A 22732-nucleotide genomic window follows, 5' to 3' on the forward strand; every position below is an offset into this window, starting at 1 on the left:
GCTAATAATTATTCTAATAGTGACCCATCAATGAGAAATTTAGAATAAAAAATCAGTCCTGTATGCAATGCAGTATATTTCCTTCTTGAGTTCTGCAAACATTTGCATCATTTTTGTTTCTTGACAAGGGAAACAAGAACCTGTCAAAAGGAAGATGAAAATAAATCCCAGTCTACCTAGGTCCTCATGGACAAATTTGAAATATGTATTTTAAAAACAAATTGGTCGTTAAAAGCAAACAGCCCCCCTCCTTCAAATTCTCCTTATTTTCTGTTTTTCAGATCAAAATGCAATTTTCCCTGTGTTGCCAAGCTACCTTTGACACTTACATAAAAGTAAAAAGAAGGCAAGTTGGACATGAAACCCATTTATTCTGAATCTAAAGTTCATCAGCATTTTGGTTACATTGACACATTGAAGGTGAATTTTAACTCAACCTGAGGTTTATTCTTTTTATTATTTTGAAATCAGTATTGTATACAGTATTGGATTAAGACTACTCAAAAGTCTTTGGAAGTTAATTGGGGAAACTTCAACAAAAAAAGATATACAAATTATGGTATATTTATAGTTGAACCACACAATCTTTGTAATTTTTCAAAACCTCAGGATTTCAATGTCCCTGATTCTGCCCCACGAACTGTCTGGTCCGAGCAAATTTGGTGTGAATCTGTTTTTATTTAACCTGGAGGGAAGATAACTTGTGGGAACACTCAGAAAGAGGCCAAATCACAGCATATATAAGCATAAGTAAATTAATCCATCAAATAAATATCAGGAAAGCAGCAAAAGATGCCCAGTGATGCAAAGAAATGATATATTTTACAGTATGTTTGCTTGAGATATTGACAACCTTCTGAAATAGATTCAGGTAAGGGAAGAAATATCAGTCGCTGCCTTTCCAACTCAAGCTGTATTGTCTTCCACGGTGCCAACAAATGCTTCGGTTAAATCAGTTGGATAACACAAGCAGCATCTTTCACTGGTTAGTTTCACTGCAAGCCTCAGAGTATATATGTGCTTGCTTTATCATATGGGTCAAATCGCCAGTCTTCTTTAGCACAAGAACAGTCATCAAATGGAAAGAAGGATGATGGAAAACACGAATAACACAAAATAAAATAGGTTCCAATCGTGCAAAATTTGCTTCACTGAATAAAGCACTTCTTGACACAGTAATGTCCAAAAATTACTCTCCCCAGAAGATACAGATTTGAAGTTTGAATAATTTAAAAATTCTTATGTTTGTCTTGGTGCTTTGTTTGTTTCTTTTTTAAGGCTATGCAAACACAAAAAGAGAAAACATATAGGAACGTATCATCAGATATCAGGGTCTTCTGGCTTTGGAATAAGTCCATTACAAACATTTCTGTGGTTCCAATTAATGCATCCCTTCAAGACAAGAAGAGGAAGAAAGGGAAAAAAGGAAATGGAATCCCAACAATAAAATCCAAAATTGACTTTACAATCACAGGTACAAATTGCTCAGGTTGGTAATTTCTTTTTTTTTCTTAAGGATGACTGGTCATCTAAAACTAATTAGATCTGCAGATTTCTCAAGGAACTGTCAAGAGTTAACACAAAGAGTGGCATCAAGAAGTTTTCTCCTTCTTCAGTGATGGCAGTCTGATTGGGTGTTTGGAATTATTGGCAGGTCTAGCCCAGTTCGAGGAGGAGGAGGCAGAAGTTTCTTGGGAATTGTTGTTGTCATTTAAGAACCGAATTCCTGTTCCAGCTTGCAGGTTAGGATTCACCTTGTGTTTTTTTTCTTTATAATGGAAAGACTAAGAACCCTGAAAAGGTTGAATATTTCCATCCTCCCATGAGATTCCCTCTCTCCAGCTTGAGATGCACTTTGTCTTCTCTTTCCATCAAGAGCAAGACTCCATTGCTGGCTGCTTCCCTGGTAACGTCTTGATCTCCAGCAAAAGCAGAAATCACGGGATAGCCATTTTGCATTAAACTGACCTGCAGTACAAAAGAAATGTGAGCTCATGAGATTTAATTGTAAAAGTTATACTCCAATATATCGTACAAACACGTATTCACATAGTACATTATAACCAAAAGGAAGTCAGCTCCTCCACATGCCAGAAACCCAAAATAATGAGTGGGTGACAAGTAGAATAAAACACATCTCTCTCATGCAGGATGATACTGAAAAGGTTTTAGATGATCTACAAATTTCTTCCCAGATCAGGCTGTCCTCTCTCTCAGGTCAGTGAAAGGAGATTGACCAGGGATGAAAAATCATACTCCTTACTAAGTCAAATAAGCCCATTTCATAACACTGCTAAACAGTAGAGTAACAAATAATTTATTGCATGGTGCTTTCCTCATTGCCTTATTTGATGAGCCTTTCATATGATTTTGTGAAATGAAACAACTACATACTCTAAAAAGGAGCCTCTAATGTTGGCACATACCTGGATAGTTTGTCGGTTATATACTTTCACAACATGGAAACTGAAGCTATAGATTCCTTTTCTTGGTGCTACAAATATACTGGAAGCGAGGTCAAAATGGTTCCCAATATTAACTAATACCTGGAGGAGAAAAGGAAAGAAATCAGGTTGTCCCTTCATTAAATGGAAAGTGGGATGGAGGAAAGACATTTCTCAGGCAACCCTCCCCTGCTCTCCCAGCAGTGCAAAACCATTGGCATTTGCTGTACAATTAAAACGGACTGCAAGGGGAAGGAGCCACTTCCTAAGGTGCTGTAAAAGGATCCGTTCAGACAGGTGATTGATTTACCCAGTGGTGCACCCAAAGCTTCTTTGAGAGCATGAAAGGCATATGATGGCAGCCTATGTCTGCACAGTGAAGGAGAATACAGATCAAATAGTTGCTGAGACATACACAAAGAAAGAAAATACTCCATTGAACAAACCACTGGATTTTACATTTTCACATGACAGCACTGAAACTAATTGTGTCTCTTGGGGCTTGCAGCATTAACGTGAAATGAAAGAGGCTTAGTCATGTTGCATGGGATGAAATGTGGAGAAGACAGTTGAGATATTAAGATAAGTAGCATTCTTAATCTGTATCCCTTATTCTATTTTTCTGCTCCCACGCCTATCCTAAGGCAAAACTTATTCAATTAAGCTTGAACAAATAAGGAGGGTGTATATTATTTTAATCCACAGAAAACAGGGACTTAGTGGTAAAAGAAAATACCAATTGCCAATTACAATAATGCAAAAATGATACCTGATGCCAAGTTATAAATGTTTCAAACATCATCAGTATCACAAAACAGAAAGAGTGAACAGTTTTTATAAGGAAAGGAAGGTCTTCATCTCAATATAATGCACAGTGCAGTCTGGTTTCTTAAATCCAAAAACAATGCAGATTACATAAAACACGAGAACAAAAGCTGCAGACTCTTCAGAACATTCCAAAACAGATGTTTAAAGTTCTTCATATAATTAGGTTTTTTTAATTATTTGCAGAATCAGATCTTTAATCTTCTCTATAATCCATATTCGTACATAACTATTTGCTAACACTTGTTTGAGATCTTATTTTTTGATCCCTGAATAGGTAGGCTTCCAAATGGGAGGATCCTAATACAGTCACTGTTCATTGTCTTGTCTAGGTATGATATAGAACTTGTAAATTTTAGAGCTTATTACACCTGTTCTAAAACAGGTTTCATGTTACAAAAGAAACAGAAAAATCAAAACTTCATTTTTTTTACTTCTTAGAAATTTGAACCTCTGTGCCCCTTTAAATAGAATTAACTCCTAAATAATTAAGTGAAATGTGCTTCTGGGCACTCATGTAAAAAAATCGTTTTCAGTGTGAATATACTGAAGTTTATTTCCTTAAATATAGGATTCCAACTTGATCTTCTAAACAGAAACTACTATTTTTTACTACTGATTTATTTATGTATACATAGAAAATTAACAATGATGAAATTATAATTTTAATATTTTGTTTTAAGACAATGTTTCATTAATTGAAGATATGAATATGACAAAATGGTAGACATAAAGCATTCCTAGAATAACTGATATATTTATTTGCCTTTGTGTATCACAGAAAATCAGAATAATTCTATTAATATTAAAACCCTGCCAATTTATGTTGCCATGATTTTTTTAGAATGTTTTTCTTTTTGTATTACAACAAAATATATTTAACATGAAATTCCTACAGGTTTGAAGAAGCTATTCTTTGGTTGAGGACTTATGATAAAATGCAATAGTACACACAATGCATATAATATTATTCTAATCTACATAAGCAATTAGCCCGAGTTGTATATTTGTATCTATACAATGATTTTTAAAAATAGTTAATTTAAAAAATTCCAATGCATCCTTCTTTGTTTATTTCTGGACTGGCAGGAACCCAATAGGTTCTTTAAAGAGTTTCTTATTAAAACTTGTCCCCACTTGGCATTACACTCATGTTGTTCAGAATTCTACAGGCTGCCTTCCCTGTCCAGTTTATAGAAGAATGTCCCAAAGTCACCAATTTGGTGAAATGAGATGTAGCTATGTCTTAAAAAAGACACATGCACTGAAGTCAAGCTTGTTCCAATAAAATGAGAAAGGTGTCCTTGGCAGCATTTATTGGTGGACACACTAAAAGGAAATTCATAAAATCATGATTCTCATCCAAGAAGGGGATGAGGAACAAGTGCTGCCAAGATGCTGGCTGTGAATTATTGCAGTGGTTGTTCTTAAGATTCCTGAAGGAAGCATGAACTTGACAAAGGACCCTGGTGAAATAGGACATGATAGCAGAGAGGACACATATGGAGGAAAGTTTGATAGGAATCTGGGCAGAGTATATAAAGTAAGACCTTGGGTAGCTGATGCAGATGAAATGGGTCATTTGAATAGAGACAGAATGTGTTTTAGGAGATCACAACTGGGAATCAATAGAGAACAATGCTCCCAGCTGCTAAGGGAAGGGCTCAGTGGAGAGACTAAAAGACCTAAGGGCCAGAAACGTGCGACCAACTCTTCTTAACACAAGGGGGAGTTAGGAGCAAAGTGTTTGGTGGTTGGATGGGATGAAGGCTCACCGTGTGAAAGGGGAGGGAGGTAAGGAGGGCAACTGGGCGGGGCTTTGACTTTGTTACTGATTCTGGGAGGGGCTTAACCAAGAGCGGGGTTGATAGTGGAAAGGGAGGGGGGAGGGGAAAGAAGACTGGCGCGCCACCTGACCTGGTCGAAGTAGATGGTCATGGTGCGGTTGCTCATCTCAGACGGTTCGTGATTGGTGCTGCGCGTGGCCGAGAAAGCCACCTTGGCGCTGCCAGAGCGCACGGAGATGCCCAGCGATGAAGTAATGGCGCCGTCGGCGGACGGGCTAGAGTCGCATACCACCAAACACTTGCCCTCCAACACTATGGGCTCGGTATCATTCTGCGCGCCCACCGCCGGGCAACTGGTGGGCAGCAGGAAGAGCAAAAAAGCCAGCACTGCCGCCATGCAGGAGTAACTGCCAGCCGGCTCCGCCAGCGCTCCCCGCCGCCACCACCACAACCGCCGCCCGGGCATCGTGTTGCAGGGCCCGTCACCAACCGGGGAGTCCGAAGGGGGCGGCGGGGTGGCAGCGAACGAGAGCTGCCTTTACTTTCCGGGCGGGCGCGTAAGCCGTGGCTCTGCTTGGCTTGGCCCAGCCTGCGGACCCGCACGAGCCCCGCACCAGCGCTCTCGCGCGCGCTTCTTCTCTCAGCCACGGACGGGGCAAACGGGAGGCTTCACAGGAAGGCAGGAGGGGCGCAGCAGTCGCAGCCTGCAAGAGGGGAGAGAGCGAAGAAAGGGCGGTCAGACCTAAGCGGAGCTTGGAGCCTCGCGAACACCCCACCACCACCCACCCCTCTTCCTCACGGGCCAGAGTTTTGGAGCTTCCCCACCCTGAGGCGCGAAGACGCGAGGTAAAGGAATGGCGTCCTTTATAAAGGAAACGCTTCCCTCAGGCACACAAAGGGCAACCGGACGAAAGACTGGGATTTATACGTCCTAGGCGTCCCGCTGCTGCGTTGGACTGACTGCTAAACCAACCGTCCACCTAGTCCGGTGCCTTAGTTTCTCCCCAGTGGCCAGAAATAAATAAATACTTAGATATGAGGCTTTCTGCATAAAAGTGTTTTCTCAGAGGGAAAACAAGCGCGCGTTGGGATGTGGGGAGCGAGTTGCCCTGCGGCTTTTCGCTCACTTCCCTGTCGTTCGCTACGACGGGGAGCGAAAGACGAATTTATTTCCCGCTATAACAGAATCCTTTCCCCGCTCTACGTTACACCTTGAAGTCTGCAAGATGGAATAGGTGCTAAGCACAGCTTGTCAAAAAAAAAAACCCTCCCCGTATACCTCACAGAATACATGAGGGCACATTATATGTCAGACTAAGCTACGCCTCCTCCCCTAAAAAAAAACATAATAAATCTAAAAACCCTAAAAAATGACAAAAGCAGCCCTGCTCCTCCCATACCCATAATAAAAACAACTATCGGCAATTATTTTCAGACGGTAGAGGAACACACAAGCCTAGTTCTCTATTTCTCTCGCATTCCCCATAAACCCCGAGGGAAAAGGAGTCGTTCCCGCGCCAAGAGAGGCAGAGAGTTACTCGCCTCCATCAGGCATTGTACACCAGAACTGGATAAATTAGTACAAACTCCCGTCTCTGTCTGTCTCCTGTCGCCTCGATTAAGTCCCCTGCCTGTGAAGTCCGTTAGACTTTTCTTTTTTCGTTCCTCCCCATCACCATCATTCGGCGCTTCCAAGCAGCTTTTCCCTCTCGAATTTCCTTCCCAAGGAACCCTCGCTCAGCTTCCACTTCCCGCCGGCACTGACCCCTCTCTTCGCCCGGTTGCCACAAACCCGCCCGGTAAACTCAAGGCGGGAATAGTATAGAACCAGAGAGCCCCGCTTGAGAAGTTTGGGCTGGCTCTGTGTCTCAAAAGTTAAATCTCCGCGACTCGAACTCTTGTTGCCTCCCCCACCCCAATCCCCGGCTCTTCTTCCAACACCTTAATCAAAAAGACACCTTGCTGGGAAGTCTTGCTTTTCTCTCTCTCTCTTTCCCCCGTTCTCAGTTTGCAAAGAAATCCTCCGGAATTTCCAAGTGGCCATAAGAGTAAGCGAGCGGAGGGCGAAGCGCCTGGTTACCTGGAAAGCCCATAGCGGAGGAGCGTCGGCTTTGCCAAAGCTGCTGTCCTCGAAGTTGTATCGCTTTGGGGGGAAAAATGAGGCGAGGTTAGACTGGAGGAATAAAGAAACGGGATTCGCCCCAATCTCCCCCCCCCCCACCCGCCCATTGACAATAATAGCCCCCCTCGTTTTTCCACCCTCTCGCAGACACATTCGCACCCGTCACTGTTTCTCACACTGGATGTAGTCAAGTAACATTCCTCCCCCCACCCTCTCTCTTTCTCTCACACACACCTTCACTCCTATCCGGCACCCAGCTAACCAAACGCGCCTAAGTGTCCTTTCCCCTCCCCACAAAGGAGATTTGTTCCTCTGCTCAGTTTCCCCTGGATATCTTTGGGAAAAGCCGCCACTACCTCCCGCCGGACGCAGGTTAAACTTCATCCGGAACGCAGCACGACGCCCTTCGGACTCCGGTTCCTTTTCAAAGAAAAGTCCCGCTTTCCTTTCATTCCCCTTGATTTAAAATAAAAATAGGAAAAAAAAACGAGTAAAAAGAAATCCGCTTCTCTTCCGCTCTCGTTCGTCCAGGTAAAGGAGCCGCGTCCGAAGGCTGGTCCACTCCTTGGAGGGGCGGGAGAGGGAAGCACCCCGGTCGCTCCCTGCCTTTGAAAGTTCCTTTCTGATCCGGGCGCTGCCAAACAGCTGGCAAGTGGTGAGCAGGGCAGGAGGAGGTCTGTCCCTTTAAAACCTCAGGACACAGGAGTTGTCTAGGCAGCAGTGCCTTATTCACTGGGCTTCCAAGCCTTCTCTTTTTTCCCCAGGAATGCCCTATCGATCGGGGATTAGATATGTGGACGGGGTTCGGGGGAGGAGGCGTCTTTACCCGGATGCAACTGGACGCGGCTCAGACAAACTCCAAATCTGGTGGTAGAGCGCCACCTCGCGACCTCCGCGCTTCCCGAGGAATATCTTCAGGAATGGAAGGGATGAAGAGAGCCGGGTGGATTAGAAAAGGGATCTCGGCAAAGGCATTCCTGGGTGAAGGATGAACTTTCAGTTAAGTTTTCGCTCCCTTGGTCGATCTGTGTTCCCCTTATTCTTTCTTTCTCCTTGGTACAACCACAGGGAATCCTGAGCCCGCAAACCTTTAGCTGCCTTGGCCGAGGCGCGGTGTGGGACACGCACTGCAGCAGGCAAAATTAGCATTTGTTACAGGCGTAAAATGCAGGCATGTGCCGCTTTAAAAATGGATTCGGAGCTGTTGCTGCCGAAAAATAAAGCAGAAAGATCGAAGAAATAGAATCCTTTAGATGCTGTCCCTTACCCTACGATTGTCTTTTTTATTTTTTTACTCAGGAGTTATTTGGTCCAATTTTTATTTAAAAACAAAGAAAAGAACCAAATGTACTGGTATTTACCAGTGGAAAACAGCGAGTCTTCCTATCATCGACAATTCCTCTTTCTTAAAAAATGGTAACATAATCCTCAAATGAGTCCTTCATGTAAAAAGGGCTGGGGGGCGAAAATATTGTCCAACTGCTTCCATTTTTATAATTTTGCTCTATAACATGGAATTTAAACTTCTAAGAAGATAATTAAGTCATCAGCTTTGCATTTTGTAAAATGATATTCTCTTCATTCTGAACAGCAGAACTACATAAGCATTGCCACATTAAATATAAAGGGACTTCAGGGAATTACAATCCCGTGGCACGACATAACCGCGAACGTCAAAAGCGCGCCGACAAAACCGCGGTGCTAAAACCGCGATGTCAAAAGCGTGCCGACAACAGCGCGCCGACAACAGCGCGCTGACAGAAGCGTGATTTAAGTTAAGGTAAGGTTTAGGGTTAGGTTTAGGGTTAGGGTTAGGGTTAGGGTTAGGGTTAGGTTTAGGGTTAGGGTTAGGGTTAGGGTTAGGTTTAGGGTTATTTTTAGGGTTATGTTACAGCGCGCTTCTGTCGGCGCGCTGTTGTCGGCGCGCTTCAGCGCTCATTCGTCTCCGCGGTTTTGATGGCGCGGTTTTGTCACCGCGGTTTAGTCACACGCGCTTTTGTCGTATGCGCATTTGTGGTGGAACCTTACAATCCAACATCAAACCACTGAAACCAAATGAGATAAAACTGTATATAGAATCTATCTTCTACCTACCTACCTACCTACCTACCTACCTACCTATCATCTATCTATCCACCCATCTATCTATTTCTATCCCGCCTTCATTGTTTTTATAAATAACTCAAGGCAGCGAACATACATAATATTCCTTCCTCTTCCTATTTTCTCAGCAACAAACCTGTGAGGTGGATTGAGACTTGCTCAAGGTCTTATTTGTAGTCAGACACATATGAGTAATCCTTCTTTCCCAGCATCCCATTTGGTAAGTGAAGTGATTGCTAAGTGAAATCTTGCTTCATCTTTCTTTTGCTTTAGAGACCTGTGAAGGTCGTAAATGTAAGGATTGGTAGTAAATTTATTTTTAGCATTTTTGTAACTTCAAACAGTTTACTAGGAAATAGTCACTAAATGAGGACTATGTGTGGGTGAAAACTATCAATTTTATTCTAAATAAGCAGTAAACAACTTTCTTCCCTGTGCTGTCTTTAAGCAGAAGCTAGAAAATAGTCAAGAAACTATTTCAGTCCCCCTCCATACATCCCAATGTACCACCTCCTCCTCCTCTGAGTTCTGCAGATTCTATTAGGAAGTAGAAAGAATGTGTGCTGAACATATACCTAGGAAGGTGGGCCATAAGACAGGGCAGATCTTAAGCAAAACATGATTCGTCTGCCCTACCAGTTCAGCAACCCGGCCTCCCCCATTGAAAAGTACACACAATTAGTTGCAACATATGCAAGAAAATGAAAAATAGCAATAGGCACTACAATAGCACTGTGCTGTTACCATTTTAGCAAATGCTAACATATTCAGATAAAAACTTACAGTAATTGCCCATGGCACTTTTTATAGTGTTTCTTTATATATCCACATCTACATCTATGTCTGTCTCCGAGAAGTTAAATAAAAACTGTTCCCACTTGCTGTGTCCAGTGTGCCGAACTACCAATCATTATAAAATATAAAATTGTTTGTTGCAATGAAATTATGCATCCAATGGACAGTTTTCCTTTATTTTTGACTGAGTTTTACTGCAGAACCTTGCTATTTTTAAAAAAATCATGTTTAAGTAGTAAATGTTTTGTAATGGCTCCACTCATTCCCCCTCCCCCCATAAGCAGAGTTTTATAACTCATCAGAGTTACATTTTATGAAGGCAGCATGTGTGGGAGCATATGGTGAAGTGCCTTTCCAGAAATAGACTTTGGGATATATTTTTAATGTCTCCTCAACTTTTTCTACTTCTGTGGGTTGTTTTTTTTAACCAATTCCCGCATTGAGAATGAACTTAAGATGGCAAAGTAAGTCAGGTATATGTTGTTTAAGATTGCATATACTTTTGTCTAATCTCCGACTTTCTATAAAAATGTTTCAGTTAAGGTATAGATTTTTAATTAACAGGTTATCATGGCTAGAGTGCCAATTCAATCCTAAATTTCAGGAAATTGTATGCATTTCCACATCAGTCAAGAAGGTGGGTGAGTTGATGATTATTCCCTAGTTTGCCTTGGGAGTTAGAAGGGGAATATGAATAGCATTTTTAAATACCAAAAGAAGGTCACCATAAATGCTCTTATCATACCAGATAGTACCTATCTGACTTAAATTAGGAAATGTTGAATGTTACACAGAGTTTTTAACAACAGCAATTTATCTGTAGAAAGTTTAAGGATCCCAAGAGACATTTAAGGAGAGAGTGTTGTTGCTACTTGTTGGAGACACTTTAGATGTCTGATTAAACACCTCCAAAATTTGAATAGTTTCTTCCCCGTTCTCTATTTCTATTCTAGCCTGTCTTACTTTTGTTTCCCTTCTCTCTGATGACTTCTGAATTGTGAGTGGGTCAGGATGGAGCATGACTTCTGGTTTAGTTATGTAATCTTGATCTTCCCTTATTTTTTCAGGAGCTTCAAACAGATAGGTTAGTAACAGTCACAAGCTAATTAGGGTTACAATGTAGATTAGTGGGAATATAATATTGATCTCATTTTGGTAAATCTAAGTGGTATACTTTCCAATAAACAGATCCTGTCAGAGGGAGATCCTATGAACAATATATGTGAAACAATTTAATGACTATGTGTTTGGCCATGTCTCTTCTATATTTATAGAAATCATTCAGGTAATTGTGACAGAGCCATCTTTGTCTTTAAATTTCTTTTGTATTTCTTGTATTAAAAAAAGATGCCACAAAGAAGTGTGGGTCAATCCAATCTCCAAAGCACCTGAAGACAGAACAAAAGGCAATGGATGGAAACTAATCAAGGAAAGAACCAACCTAAAAATAAGGAAAAATTTCCTGACAGAACAGTTAATCAGTGGAATGGCTTGTTTTCAGAAGTTCTGGATGCTTCATTACTGGGGGTTTTTAAGAAGAAATTGGCATTGTCTGAAATGGCATAGGGGCTTCTGTTGAACATGGGGATGGACTAGAAGACCTCCCTTCCAACTGTGTTATTCTGTTCCGTTAAGTTTTCATTCCATAATTGACCTTCTTCTCTTTAGCCCAAATGTTTAGCTGTACAGCCTGCATATGGAAAGACTGAATAACATTTATAATAATTTGGAGTGGTCAATAATAAAGCTCTTCTCTGGAGGGGAATATTGAAGCTGTTCCTCAATGTCTTGCAATCTTGTGTTAGTATTATTGTGTGTTGTTTAAATTCTATTGTTTGTAGATCTGTAACTCATTCAAAGTTAGTTATGATTGAAGTGATGAATGGATGGAAGAAGTTAATGTCTCAATAAGCCTGTGTCCAGTTAGTTGCCTACATTAGAGAACATCATCTGCAACTAGTCAGTGTCCATAATGCATGTTCTCAAATTGTAACAGCAAAACACCCAAATTTTGGCAGCAAAAATTCAACCCATTGGAAGGAAGAGGAAATTAACATCAGCTTTTAAGGATGAAAATAATGCTGTGCCTCCCAGTAGCCATTCCCATTCACTTCTCCAACACAAAAATTATCCTAGATGGTTTCATGTGGAGTCATTTTCAATTTGGGGATGATGCAGAAGTAGAGCGGAAATAGGAGTCACAGACTTCTAGAAGAAAAATTGTACTATTCTCCTTAAAACCCTAGAGATATAGGTCTGCAGAAAGTTGGAAGGCTGAAATACAACTACCAATAACCCCACACACACACTTCCTTTCAGAAGTTGAAAATTCAGAGCACTATTTGTTAATAGGGTCAAACTATTTTCCAAAGCACAGAAAGGCAAGTCATGAAACAATGGATGGAAACTAATCAAGGAGAAAAGCAACGTAGAACTAAGGAGAAATTTCCTGACAGTAAGAACAATAAACCAGTGGAACAGCTTGCCTTCAGAAGTTGTGGGTACTCCATCACTGGAGCCTTTTAAGAAGAGACTAGACAGCCACTTGTTTGGCAGGGTTCCTGCTTGATCAGATTGCATTAGAAGACCTCCAAGGTCCTCTCCAACCCTGTTACACTGTTATTCTGTTCTGTTATAAAGTGTTGCCTGAAATGGTGCTTCTAGAGTTGAGTTACTGGATCTTACAGCCCAAAGAAAAGACAGTGGCATCTAAAGTATCCTTGGGCTTCTCTCCAGGTCTTTACTCAGCATGGATATAATTAGGCCAAAGCACTCATTAAACTGTGTGTAGCAAAAAACAGAGTATCAATTGGACCTAGCCAGGTTCTCAACTTTTATTACCAGTGAACCCAATAGCTATTCTGCCTCCTCTATGACATGCCTAACTACCCTTGAAGAACCTAACTACCGGAAGGCCTTTACTTTGGCACAATGTCATGCCCTCTCCTCAGCTGTCCTTGCAGGGTGATACAGAAAGATCCTCTACCCTGTGACTCTGGACCCATGGAAACAACAGAGCATATACTTTCCCAGGACCTGCACTACAGAGATATTCATACTAGCCTCATCTCACCATTACTTAACAAATATCCAGGGTGTACAGGACAATTGCACCTATCCCTGTTTGCTTTCAGATACCAACACTGCTGCAACATATAATTTGCCAGGTTCTATGCAGCAGCACTTAAAATCCATCAGAAAATGACCTATGCCATAAACCAGTTTTAATGAGGATCTGGTTCATCATTCTAAAGTGCTATGAATTATGATAGTTTGATATGCTTGCTACACCGATCTATTGGTCCTATCCCTCCTTTTAGATTTTATTAGAATTTTTGTTTATATGTTTTTTTTTAGCTTTGTGCATGTAATTTTTAATTTTGATATATTTTGATGCTGTTTTAATTCTTTGTATCCCACCTTCTTGATGAGGGCCTCGGAAAGTAATAAGGTTTGACTTGATAGAGCCTAAAGAATTTTGATCTGAAAGCTACATTTTTCTTTAAATAAACATAATAGTCAAAATTCTGTCCTGAATTCACCTTCTTCCTCCAGCTTTTATTCTCAATGCTTTAATTTGAAGTGTTTTAATGTTCATGGAAAGAAAAAGAAATGGAAAACATGCAGACATTGAGGATAGAAAAAGAGAGAAATAAAAAGAGGGAGCACAAGAATAGAGGGAGATAAAGTATATAAAGAAGGGAGAAGTGGCAGTGGGAGACACTGGCTGGGTGGGGAAGGACAAGGAACATACTGTATTTTTTGGAGTATAAGACGCACTAGAGTACAAGACACACCTTAATTTGGGGGGAGGAAATCAGGAAAAAAACCCTTTCTGCCTCTTTCCCTGCAGCATCCATCAGTATTCATCTGGCTAACATCTTTGCTGCCTCAGTTTGAGCTTGATTCCCGAAGCTACCTGGGGAACTGTGATGAAAGCCTTTTCAATGAAAGAGTTTTTGGGCTGCAGGGTCCCCTCCCTGATTCCAAAAAGGGCGTGTACAGAGGCCAAACAAGTGCATCGTGTTTCAGGTGGCAGGCAGTTCCAGCACGCGCTGCCACCTGAAAATGTTTTCCTTCCCAGTTCCACGGTGCACATCACAGAGCCACGCGCCCTCCTCCCCCCCTACAGACTCGCTGCCTGTTTTCTCCTGGCCAGCACCGTCAGACCATGCCCCACCTGCCACTCCCAAATTGTGCCTCACCACTAATGGGGTGCCCGGCATCCCTGCCAGTGGTGAAGAAGTGCCCCTGGTGCTGCTGGACTCTCCCCTCGCCTCGCTCGTTGGGGCGGGGGGTGGTGAAACTTTGCCCAGGGCACTGCTCTCCTCTCCTGTCGGCTGTTATCCAGGAGAGGGGGCGCAGAACAATGGTTGCTGGCAGTGACACTTAAGGGCGTGGGCTCTAAGAAGTGGCTGCCAGGGCACCCCATTCCCTGCCCCACCTGCCACCCCCAAATTGTACCCCACCATGAAATGCGCATCTTAATAGAGCCACGACACAGGTTTCCTTTGCTGCCTGCGCACTCTGGGTGGCCAGCAGCCAAGCCAAGCCGCCAAGCCACCAAGCCACCAAACCGCTAATCGGCCGTCTGCCTCTAATCTGCCTGCCCTGTGTCTGCACCCAGCTCCTGCGCCTTCGCCCAACTGTGCTGCCCTCTCGCTTTTCTCTCTGCCTCCCCCAGACAACGGTGCTGGCCAGGAGAAAGCAGGCAGCGAGTCTGTAGAGGAGGAGGAGGGCACGCGGCTCTGCGATGTGCACTAGAGAACTGGGAAGGAAAGCATTTTCAGGTGGCAGCGCGTGCTAGAACTGCCTGCCACCTGAAACACGATGCACTTGTTTGGCATCTGCATGCTCCCTTTTTGGAATTGGGGAGGGGACCCTGCAGCCCAAAAACTCTTTTATTGAAAAGGCTTTCATCACAGTTCCCCAGACAGCTTCAGGAATCAGGCGCCATGTGAAAGTGAGGATCCCCCGCTACATGGAACCTCCCGAAAATGCGATGTGTGTAGTGGGTGGGTGGAGCTACATTCAGAGTATAAGACTCACCCAGATTTTCATCCTCTTTTGGGGGGTAAAAAGGTTATCTTATACTCCGAAAAATATGGTAAATAAATGCCCCACTGGATATTGTGTCTAGTTGGTGGCTCATTTTCTTATTGTATTATTAGATAAGATAAGGCTTCTTTATGTTTAGTTATACCCGTTTCATTCCCTTTAATCAGTTTGATTGTTTATTCTATGCCACTGTAATCAAAATATTTGATTTGCTGGCTGTAAAAGCAGGTTCAGCACTGCAAAGAAAAGGACCAGGTTAGGAATTGTAAAAGGCAGCATTCACCCATCATTCTTGTAGGAAAGGTCCAGAGATGCACAAATCATCCACTGGAGAGTTGCCAACAAAGGTTATTGAAGCAATGGACACTTTCTGAAACTGCCTCATTGGCTAGGGGTGATAAAATCCACTTTTTGCCCCATTCTCACATACTTTTAGCTTCAGACTTGTAGAATACTCCCTTTGACAGTGTAGCAAAATTAAGGGCTGTTGCTGGGGCCACATCGTAGAGGACTACCAATACATCAATGTCAGGTAGGATAAGCCTCTGGTGAATTTATCCTTCAAACTTTCTTTGGTTCTCACCTCCACAATGAACAATCCTAAGAAATAATTGACTCAGTGATTCACTAGAGAGTGATGGTGGAGCCTAGGCTGATTTGGTCATGAAGGAGCACTTGGCAAGGATGTAATATGGTTTGCAAGGTTGGAATTGTGAGAGTGTTACAACCCTTCGGTACACAGGTTCCCCTATTTCCGTCCCCAGTAAGTAAGTAAGATGCTTGGGGATATAATTGCTCCTCCTTCCAGATCGGCTACAGATGTTCCCAGCAAGAATTAGACTTCACATACCAGGAACTCATGAAGGCATCTAGTGCAACCAGCCTCTGAGGGAAGGAACAATACAGCAAGAAGTTGAGAATGGTACCTCATGAGTCAATTTGGTAGCATAGTGAATGGAAATCAACCATCTTTTAGTTCCAAAGAGAGATTATAATCTGCCTCCTAGCAGGTCCTCAACAGTAGGACTTGAACCTTTCATATTCATCCATATAATGTCAATAGGTGCATGTATATCTCAGACTTCTTTTCCTATAAAAAAGGTGGAAAGAAACCAGTAGCCTTTGGCCAATATAACCTTGCACAAATATATGAATGTACGTTGTTTTTCAGTAAATTTTGGGGAATAGTAATGCAAAAAACAAAGGAGGACCTGGTGGGTTCAGATAGCATTTAGCTACCCAACCAAAGGGATAGATTATAATTACTACCATAGATGCCAGTCCAATGGCCTATATTTTGACTCCTATGTGGATCTGATTACAGCTTCAGGTGGAATTTTTAGGGCCACTCCACAATGTCTCTGCATCTGTTGAGAGTATAGTTGAAGGTGGATTCTCATGTTATTAGCACTGTTGTAGTATCCTCTCCCTCTGAGTCAGGGGTGGGTTGCTGTTGGTGTTACTGCCAGTTCATAACCCGCGGACAATATGTGCGTGTGCAGTTCAATGTAAACTGTTCCGCATGCATGCCCAAAACAATTTACAGTGAACTGCGTATGCACAGTCACTAAAATCCAAAATGGTGATGACCAAGCGGCAGCAAGGAACTTGTTTGGGGGCGTGGCAGGCCTGGGTCGCTGCCGGTTCTTGTCCCAGGTCTGAATTCCACTACCAGTTCGGCCAAACCGGCAGCAATCCATCTTGGCTCTGAGTCTTTCCATTCAAAAGAGACTATGACACCCATGTTCTGTTAAGAAAGATTGAAACAAATTAGCAGAGTCACACTATATTTAGTAAGTACAATTTGGGGTAATCAGTGTTTGTGATTATTGAAAACAAATTTGTGACCTTGTCCAAAAGATGAGTGAACAGGTAGATGGATCATTAGTAGGAGGCAGCAGAACCTTAAATACATGTATGTGAATTTGCAAGTAATTCCAGATCAGGGACCCCACCCCAATAGGAAGGTCAAATAAATAAGTGAAAGGAAGAAATAAACCATAGAGTTAAAGAAAGCAAAAGAGATATGAAGTGATGGGAAGAGGACAGAGTCAGGGGCAAGAAGCACCCCTAGGTACTTTGCTGCAGACCATGCATGGATTCCATGCCAAATTGAGGGAGAAAAGACATTGCTTGGGAAACTGAATTGACACCAGGTGTTAGATTAGCATAAGAAACTGCAAGGGACTGGTAAAGGTAAAGGTTCCCCTCGCACATATGTATGTGCTAGTCATTTCTACTCTGGAGGGCAGTGCTCATCTCTGTTTCAAAGCCGAAGAGCCAGTGCTGTCCAAAGACGTCTCCGTGGTCATGTGGCCGGCATGACTAAATGCCAAAGGCACACGGAACGCTGTTATCTTCCCACCAAAGTGATCTCTATTTTTCTACTTGCATTTTTCTGTGCTTTCAATCTGTTAGGTTGGCAGAAGCTGGGACAAGTAATGGGAGCTCACTCCGTTAAACGGCACTAGGGATTCGAACCGCCAAACTGCCAACCTTTCTGATCAACAAGCTCAGCATCTTTGCCACTGAGCCACTGCATCCCTGCAAGAGACTGGAGGCTACTGCAAATCAAGGGAAAGAAGAACTTTGGTTTTGTAATGAGAGATTATCTAAAATTAAAGATTGAAGATGAATGGTGACTAAAAAAGTCAAAGTAGAAAAGAGGTCAAATGCTTCTGTTTATATATGACAAAGAGAAAGAAGTCAAGGAATTTGAGGTAACCTTGGGGAAGATACGATAGAGCTGTTAAGGAAGGAACTTGGAGAAGAGATTACACATCCAAAGACAGAAGGAAGTGTGAGAAAGAAACTCAAAGAAACCCTGCCTTCATTTTCCTCAGTATAAGATGGAACAGAAAGAATCCTGGACAAGCTTTCAAGATTTTATTAATATACCTGCTTTAATAAAGCTAATATACCTACTCTAATAAAACTATATTCCCCATGCCCTTGGTAACACAATTTCAGCTCTCTCTGGAAATCCCACAATTTTAATTATTTTCCTACTGTGAGATATAATTTCTTTCTCAGTCTCATAATTGGAATTAGTTTGATCAGGACCCAAGAGAGACCACATCTAAGAAGAAGGCATGAGATCCAGTAGAAACTATAGCACAAGATTATCTGAAAAGCTTTGTTGTAAAGTATATTAATTGAAAGGAAAATAATGGTTCACATTATTCAATGTTCACTTGTATTCAGTTCCTTAATTTAGTAGCTGAAAGACTTACGGGCTTGGTAGACCATCTAGAAAATAGTATATATAATTAAAGACATTTTTAAGAGAATAAAAACAATGCAAATTTTGAAAGAAAAAAGTAGAGCAAGTAAAGGATTAAGTAATTAAAAAGATGTAAAGAAAGAAAAAGAAAAGCAAAAAAAACCCTTTTCTTACAGCAGTAACAGGTACACTTATATTTTACCCTCCCTTTCTAAGGTTTACCACATAATATTCATTTTTTCTTCTTCTATTGCTTTCTAATAATCCAACCCATAAATGAAAATTTCAATTTTTTTTCAGCCAAAAGCCAAAAGGGATCACTTATAAATGTAATTGTTGTTCTTTAATCAAACAAGTCAATTTTGCAATCTTTGCTAATTCTGTCATCTTCGTCAGCCATTTCTCCACTGTGGGAACTTTCCATTTTTGTTCATATAATAATTTTGAAACAGTTATCATATCGTATGAAAATGAAACAATCTTCTATATCTCTTTTCTAATTGTCTATTCAGTAGTCCCATCAAGAAAACTTCTGGTTTCAGCCAAACATTCCTCTCGCACATATGTGCTAGTCATTCCCGACTCTAGGGGGCAGTGCTCATCTCTGTTTCAAAGCTGAAGAGCCAGCGCTGTCCGAAGATGTCTCCATGGTCATGTGGCTGGCATGACTAAACACCGAAGGCACATGGAACACTGTTACCCTCCCATCAGAGGTGGTCCCTATTTTTCTACTTACATTTTTACATGCTTTTGAACCGCTAGGTTGGCAGAATCTAGGAAAGTAACAGGAGCTCACTCCATTATGTGGTGCTAGTGATTCGAACCCCCAAACGGCTGACCTTTCTGATTGACAAGCTGAGCATCTTAGCCACAGAGCCACTGTGTCCCTTCAGCCAAAATACTTCTCCATTAATCATTTATGGTACTTGTTTTTTGAGAGAGAGATTCTGCTGGATAAACCAGAGCAGGGGTCAGCAATCCCTGATCCATGGACCAGTACCAGTCTGCAGCCTGTTGGGAACCAGGCCATGCAAGCTGTGTGGTGAGTGTTTGAAGCATCATTTGCGTATGCATGGGATCTAGATTGTGCACATGAAACCATTCCCCAGCCGGCATTGATGCCACCACTGGTCTGTGGAGCCAGAAAGTTTGGGGACCATTGAACTAGACACCAGTTAGTAACCAGAAAGAGAAAAAGCAGGAATATATCAGAATCTGGGCTCATGTTGTCTTCCTTTTCAAGATTTGCATGTCATTTCCAGAGAGGTATAGTGGCCTAGAGATGAAACTCTCACCTCACATTCAGGAAGGATGTGAGTTTGATCCTAGGTAACAGCAGATATTTGTTTCTCTGGACACAATGAGTATTTATCTGTGGCAAACTCTGCATTGGTGACAGGAAGGGCATCTGGCCAGTAAACACTTAGCTCCAGTGAGTTCCCCCTACTCCACCCAATTAAGGGGTCATTAAAAGATGGGGGAAAATTGCATAGACCTGCCCTAAGTAAAGTTTAAAATTTCCTAATTGGAACAGATCACAAATATTTTTAAATCACTTCTCTGAGGTGGAGGAGCCAACGTCGCAATGATACAGACATGCGGTCTCGATGCTCTAAGACCACAGTCGATACTTTTGCTGCTGGGTGGTCCAATCGAACCTAAACCATCCTGCAGAGACAGTGAACAGGAAGAATACGTCTTGCTGATCTCAGGGACATCGCAAAGTCCCTGATCGATGCAAGAGAAGTTCTTCAAGCCAGCGACAAAAAATCCAGCCATTAGGCTGATGAAGTTGGGGCAGCTCCAAAACAGAAGGATACGGAAAGAGAAAGTGTTTCCAGCTGGTGAGGAATTTTTACCGTTTTAAAAGAGACTGCCTATAAAAAACTATTACTATATTAGAACTGATTCTGTAGAAAAACAAAACAAAAAACATAATATATGCAGCACTTTGCCTACAAATCCTATCTCCTCAAAAGGTGTATTGTGCTTCCAGGGAAACATTCAGGCAGTCTTCTTTAGCAACCACAATTTGGACTGGCAATTCAGTCATTAAGCAAAGTGATAGCAAAACTATGACTGTATTTAACTATCTTAGCTTCCCTTTGCTTTATAGGCCTGCAAAAGTTATAAAAGTTATAATGTTATAACTATTTTTTATAAAAGTTATAAATATGATGGTTGGTTGTAAAGTTATTATTTTATCACTGTTATAATTGTCAATAAACAAGACTCACTAAACATGGACTATTTGTGCATGATCTAAGGCAGATTATAGAATGTTGTTATAATAGCTCACTGACATTATTTAGTTCAGCGGTCCCCAACCTTTCTGCCTCCATGGACTGGCAGTGATGGCGGGAAGCAGGGAGGAGGGAATTGTTTTACGCTCATAAATAGTTCTTCACACACTCACCTACCACTTGTGTGACCCATTTCCCAATGGTCTGCAGCCCAGTATCGGTCTGCAGACTGGGGGTTGTGGACCATTGATTTGGTTTATAGTGTGAATTTCATATACAGGTGGAAAAGCTCAATTATATCTAACTGAATATCATTGTCAAGGTTCCGGCTAATGAACCCAAGCAAATCAGAACTCAGAGACTTACATCTCTTTCAAAGAACTTCTTTATTGGGCACAATTGGGTACATCATATCAGCACAACTAAGTGTAGTTGTGCAACTTTGAATATTTCCTGCAGTTTTAGTATAGTTAAAATGATCCACTCCCCAAGTGTCACATTGTCCAATTAGGTTAATTGGTGGGCTTCTTAGGCACTCATCTCCATCTTCACTTGACACCTGTGGAGTTGACCTTGGTTCCCATGAGCTAGATCGGTGTTGTGTCTGGCAGTGCGCTCCAGCCTTCTTTCCCCCACCCACCCATACTGTGTGGCAACTGAGAACCAATAAAATGGCTTCTGCCAGGTTTGGTTTGAAGTTGACAATCTTATCTTGTATATATTTTTCTGGGTTCTTAGGTCATCTTTGGAAACCATTTTCTAAGTGTCCAGCCAATCACGTTGGCCAGATACCACCTACTTTTCAGTTTATGGTCCAGTGTCTTCCACTTGCTAGATTGTTCAGGGTCCACAGTGTTAGATGTTGTGCATTCCATAGATTCAGAGGTGGGTTGCTCCCAGTTTGGCCTGGTTTGGCCAAACCAGTAGTGGTAATCTTGCCTGGGTCACAGAACTGGCAGCAACCCAGGCTGGCCACACCCCCAAACTGGTTCCTCGGTCTCAGATGCCGTTGCTGGCATCTTTTTTATTAGCTTTTAATGGTCTTCGCACATGTTGCAGAATCATTTACAGCAAACTGTGCATATGTGTGAACAACACGCAGCCGGCAAAGTGCACGTGAAGCAAACCGGTACCATAGATTGTAATGATCATACCCTGGAAAGGACCATTTAGACCACTGAGCACAGCCCTTGCTTGGATACTATAGATGCCACTTGAAAACATTCAGTCAAGAGAAGACCACCATTTCAATTGGTACTTGCTTCTACTGTTAGACTGTTTTTATTATTATGAACTTTATCCATTCATTTGAAAACTGCCTTTTCCTGTAACTTTTTTTCCATTCCATTATTTCAGCTATTCAAAGACAACCATTTTCTCCTGGGCATTTTCAGATTTTAACAGTGAATTTGCATAATTCTTAGCTAACAGCATGTATCATATGGCTTTTAAATATTCTCTATTAAAAAAAAAGTTGTGTGCTAATTATTGTCTTATCATGCTGACTTCTTTATTCTTCTAACTTATTATCTACCCAAAACATTTGGCAATTGAAGTTTTAAAATATCATACAAAAATACTTACATGCATATTTAAACCAAAGATAAACCAACTGTAACAACAAAATGGTTCAGAGAAAATTTAAGTGTATAACTCTTATGGAATATCTGTGCAATGGAACATGCTGTCAGCGTTCCAAATATCATCCAAAATTAAATCAGAGTCCAAGGCAGAACTTTCCTCAAACTTCCAATTTATTAAGCGAGACAGGTTGGCACATCTGTGGAAAACCCGAATCTGAAAGCTTCCTGGGTTTTCCACCCAGTTGAAAGTTCATGATCTTGCCCCCACACCCACAAGTCCATCACATGGTCCAATCTTCCACTGCCACACTGGTAGTTCCATCCATCTAGTTCTGGTCAGGTGCAGAGGTGCAGAGACAAAGAATGACCTTAAGCTTCTAGAAAGGAATTTTTTATTTTGACAACAACACTTTCTACTCCTTACTATTCCCCCTCCCAATTACCCCACTAATGAAACAGCATATTAAAATAATAGAGAGTGTGGCAGATCAAAGATCCTAAAAGGAATATGACTGCAGGCCTGACACAAGGAAGTCTAGTCCATTACAA

At 41.8% G+C, this 22732-nt stretch overlaps 1 protein-coding gene across 2 annotated transcripts; it reads right to left on the minus strand.

Annotated features, from left to right (window-relative positions):
- Nucleotides 1-351: 351 nt before the first annotated feature.
- On the minus strand, nt 352-7701 carry CBLN2 (cerebellin 2 precursor). 2 transcript variants are annotated; one of them, XM_014069846.2, is made up of 5 exons: nt 7535-7701; nt 7137-7199; nt 5187-5760; nt 2427-2546; nt 352-1968 (listed from the first exon to the last, which is right to left on the minus strand). In XM_014069846.2, exons 3-5 carry the CDS (start codon nt 5520-5522, stop codon nt 1771-1773), a joined length of 654 nt encoding a protein of 217 aa, XP_013925321.1. In that variant the 5' UTR covers nt 5523-5760; nt 7137-7199; nt 7535-7701; the 3' UTR covers nt 352-1770. The 2 variants fall into 2 exon arrangements, with proteins under 2 accessions (XP_013925321.1, XP_087563444.1); XM_087707318.1 differs by having other exon boundaries at nt 7015-7199.
- Between the last annotated feature and the right edge of the window lie 15031 nt (nt 7702-22732).

This window comes from Thamnophis sirtalis, unplaced genomic scaffold (assembly GCF_051295495.1).
Source record: "Thamnophis sirtalis isolate CommonGarterSnake01/CBP01778 unplaced genomic scaffold, rThaSir2_p1.2 scaffold_2, whole genome shotgun sequence".
Classification (NCBI taxonomy): Eukaryota; Metazoa; Chordata; class Lepidosauria; order Squamata; family Natricidae; genus Thamnophis; species Thamnophis sirtalis.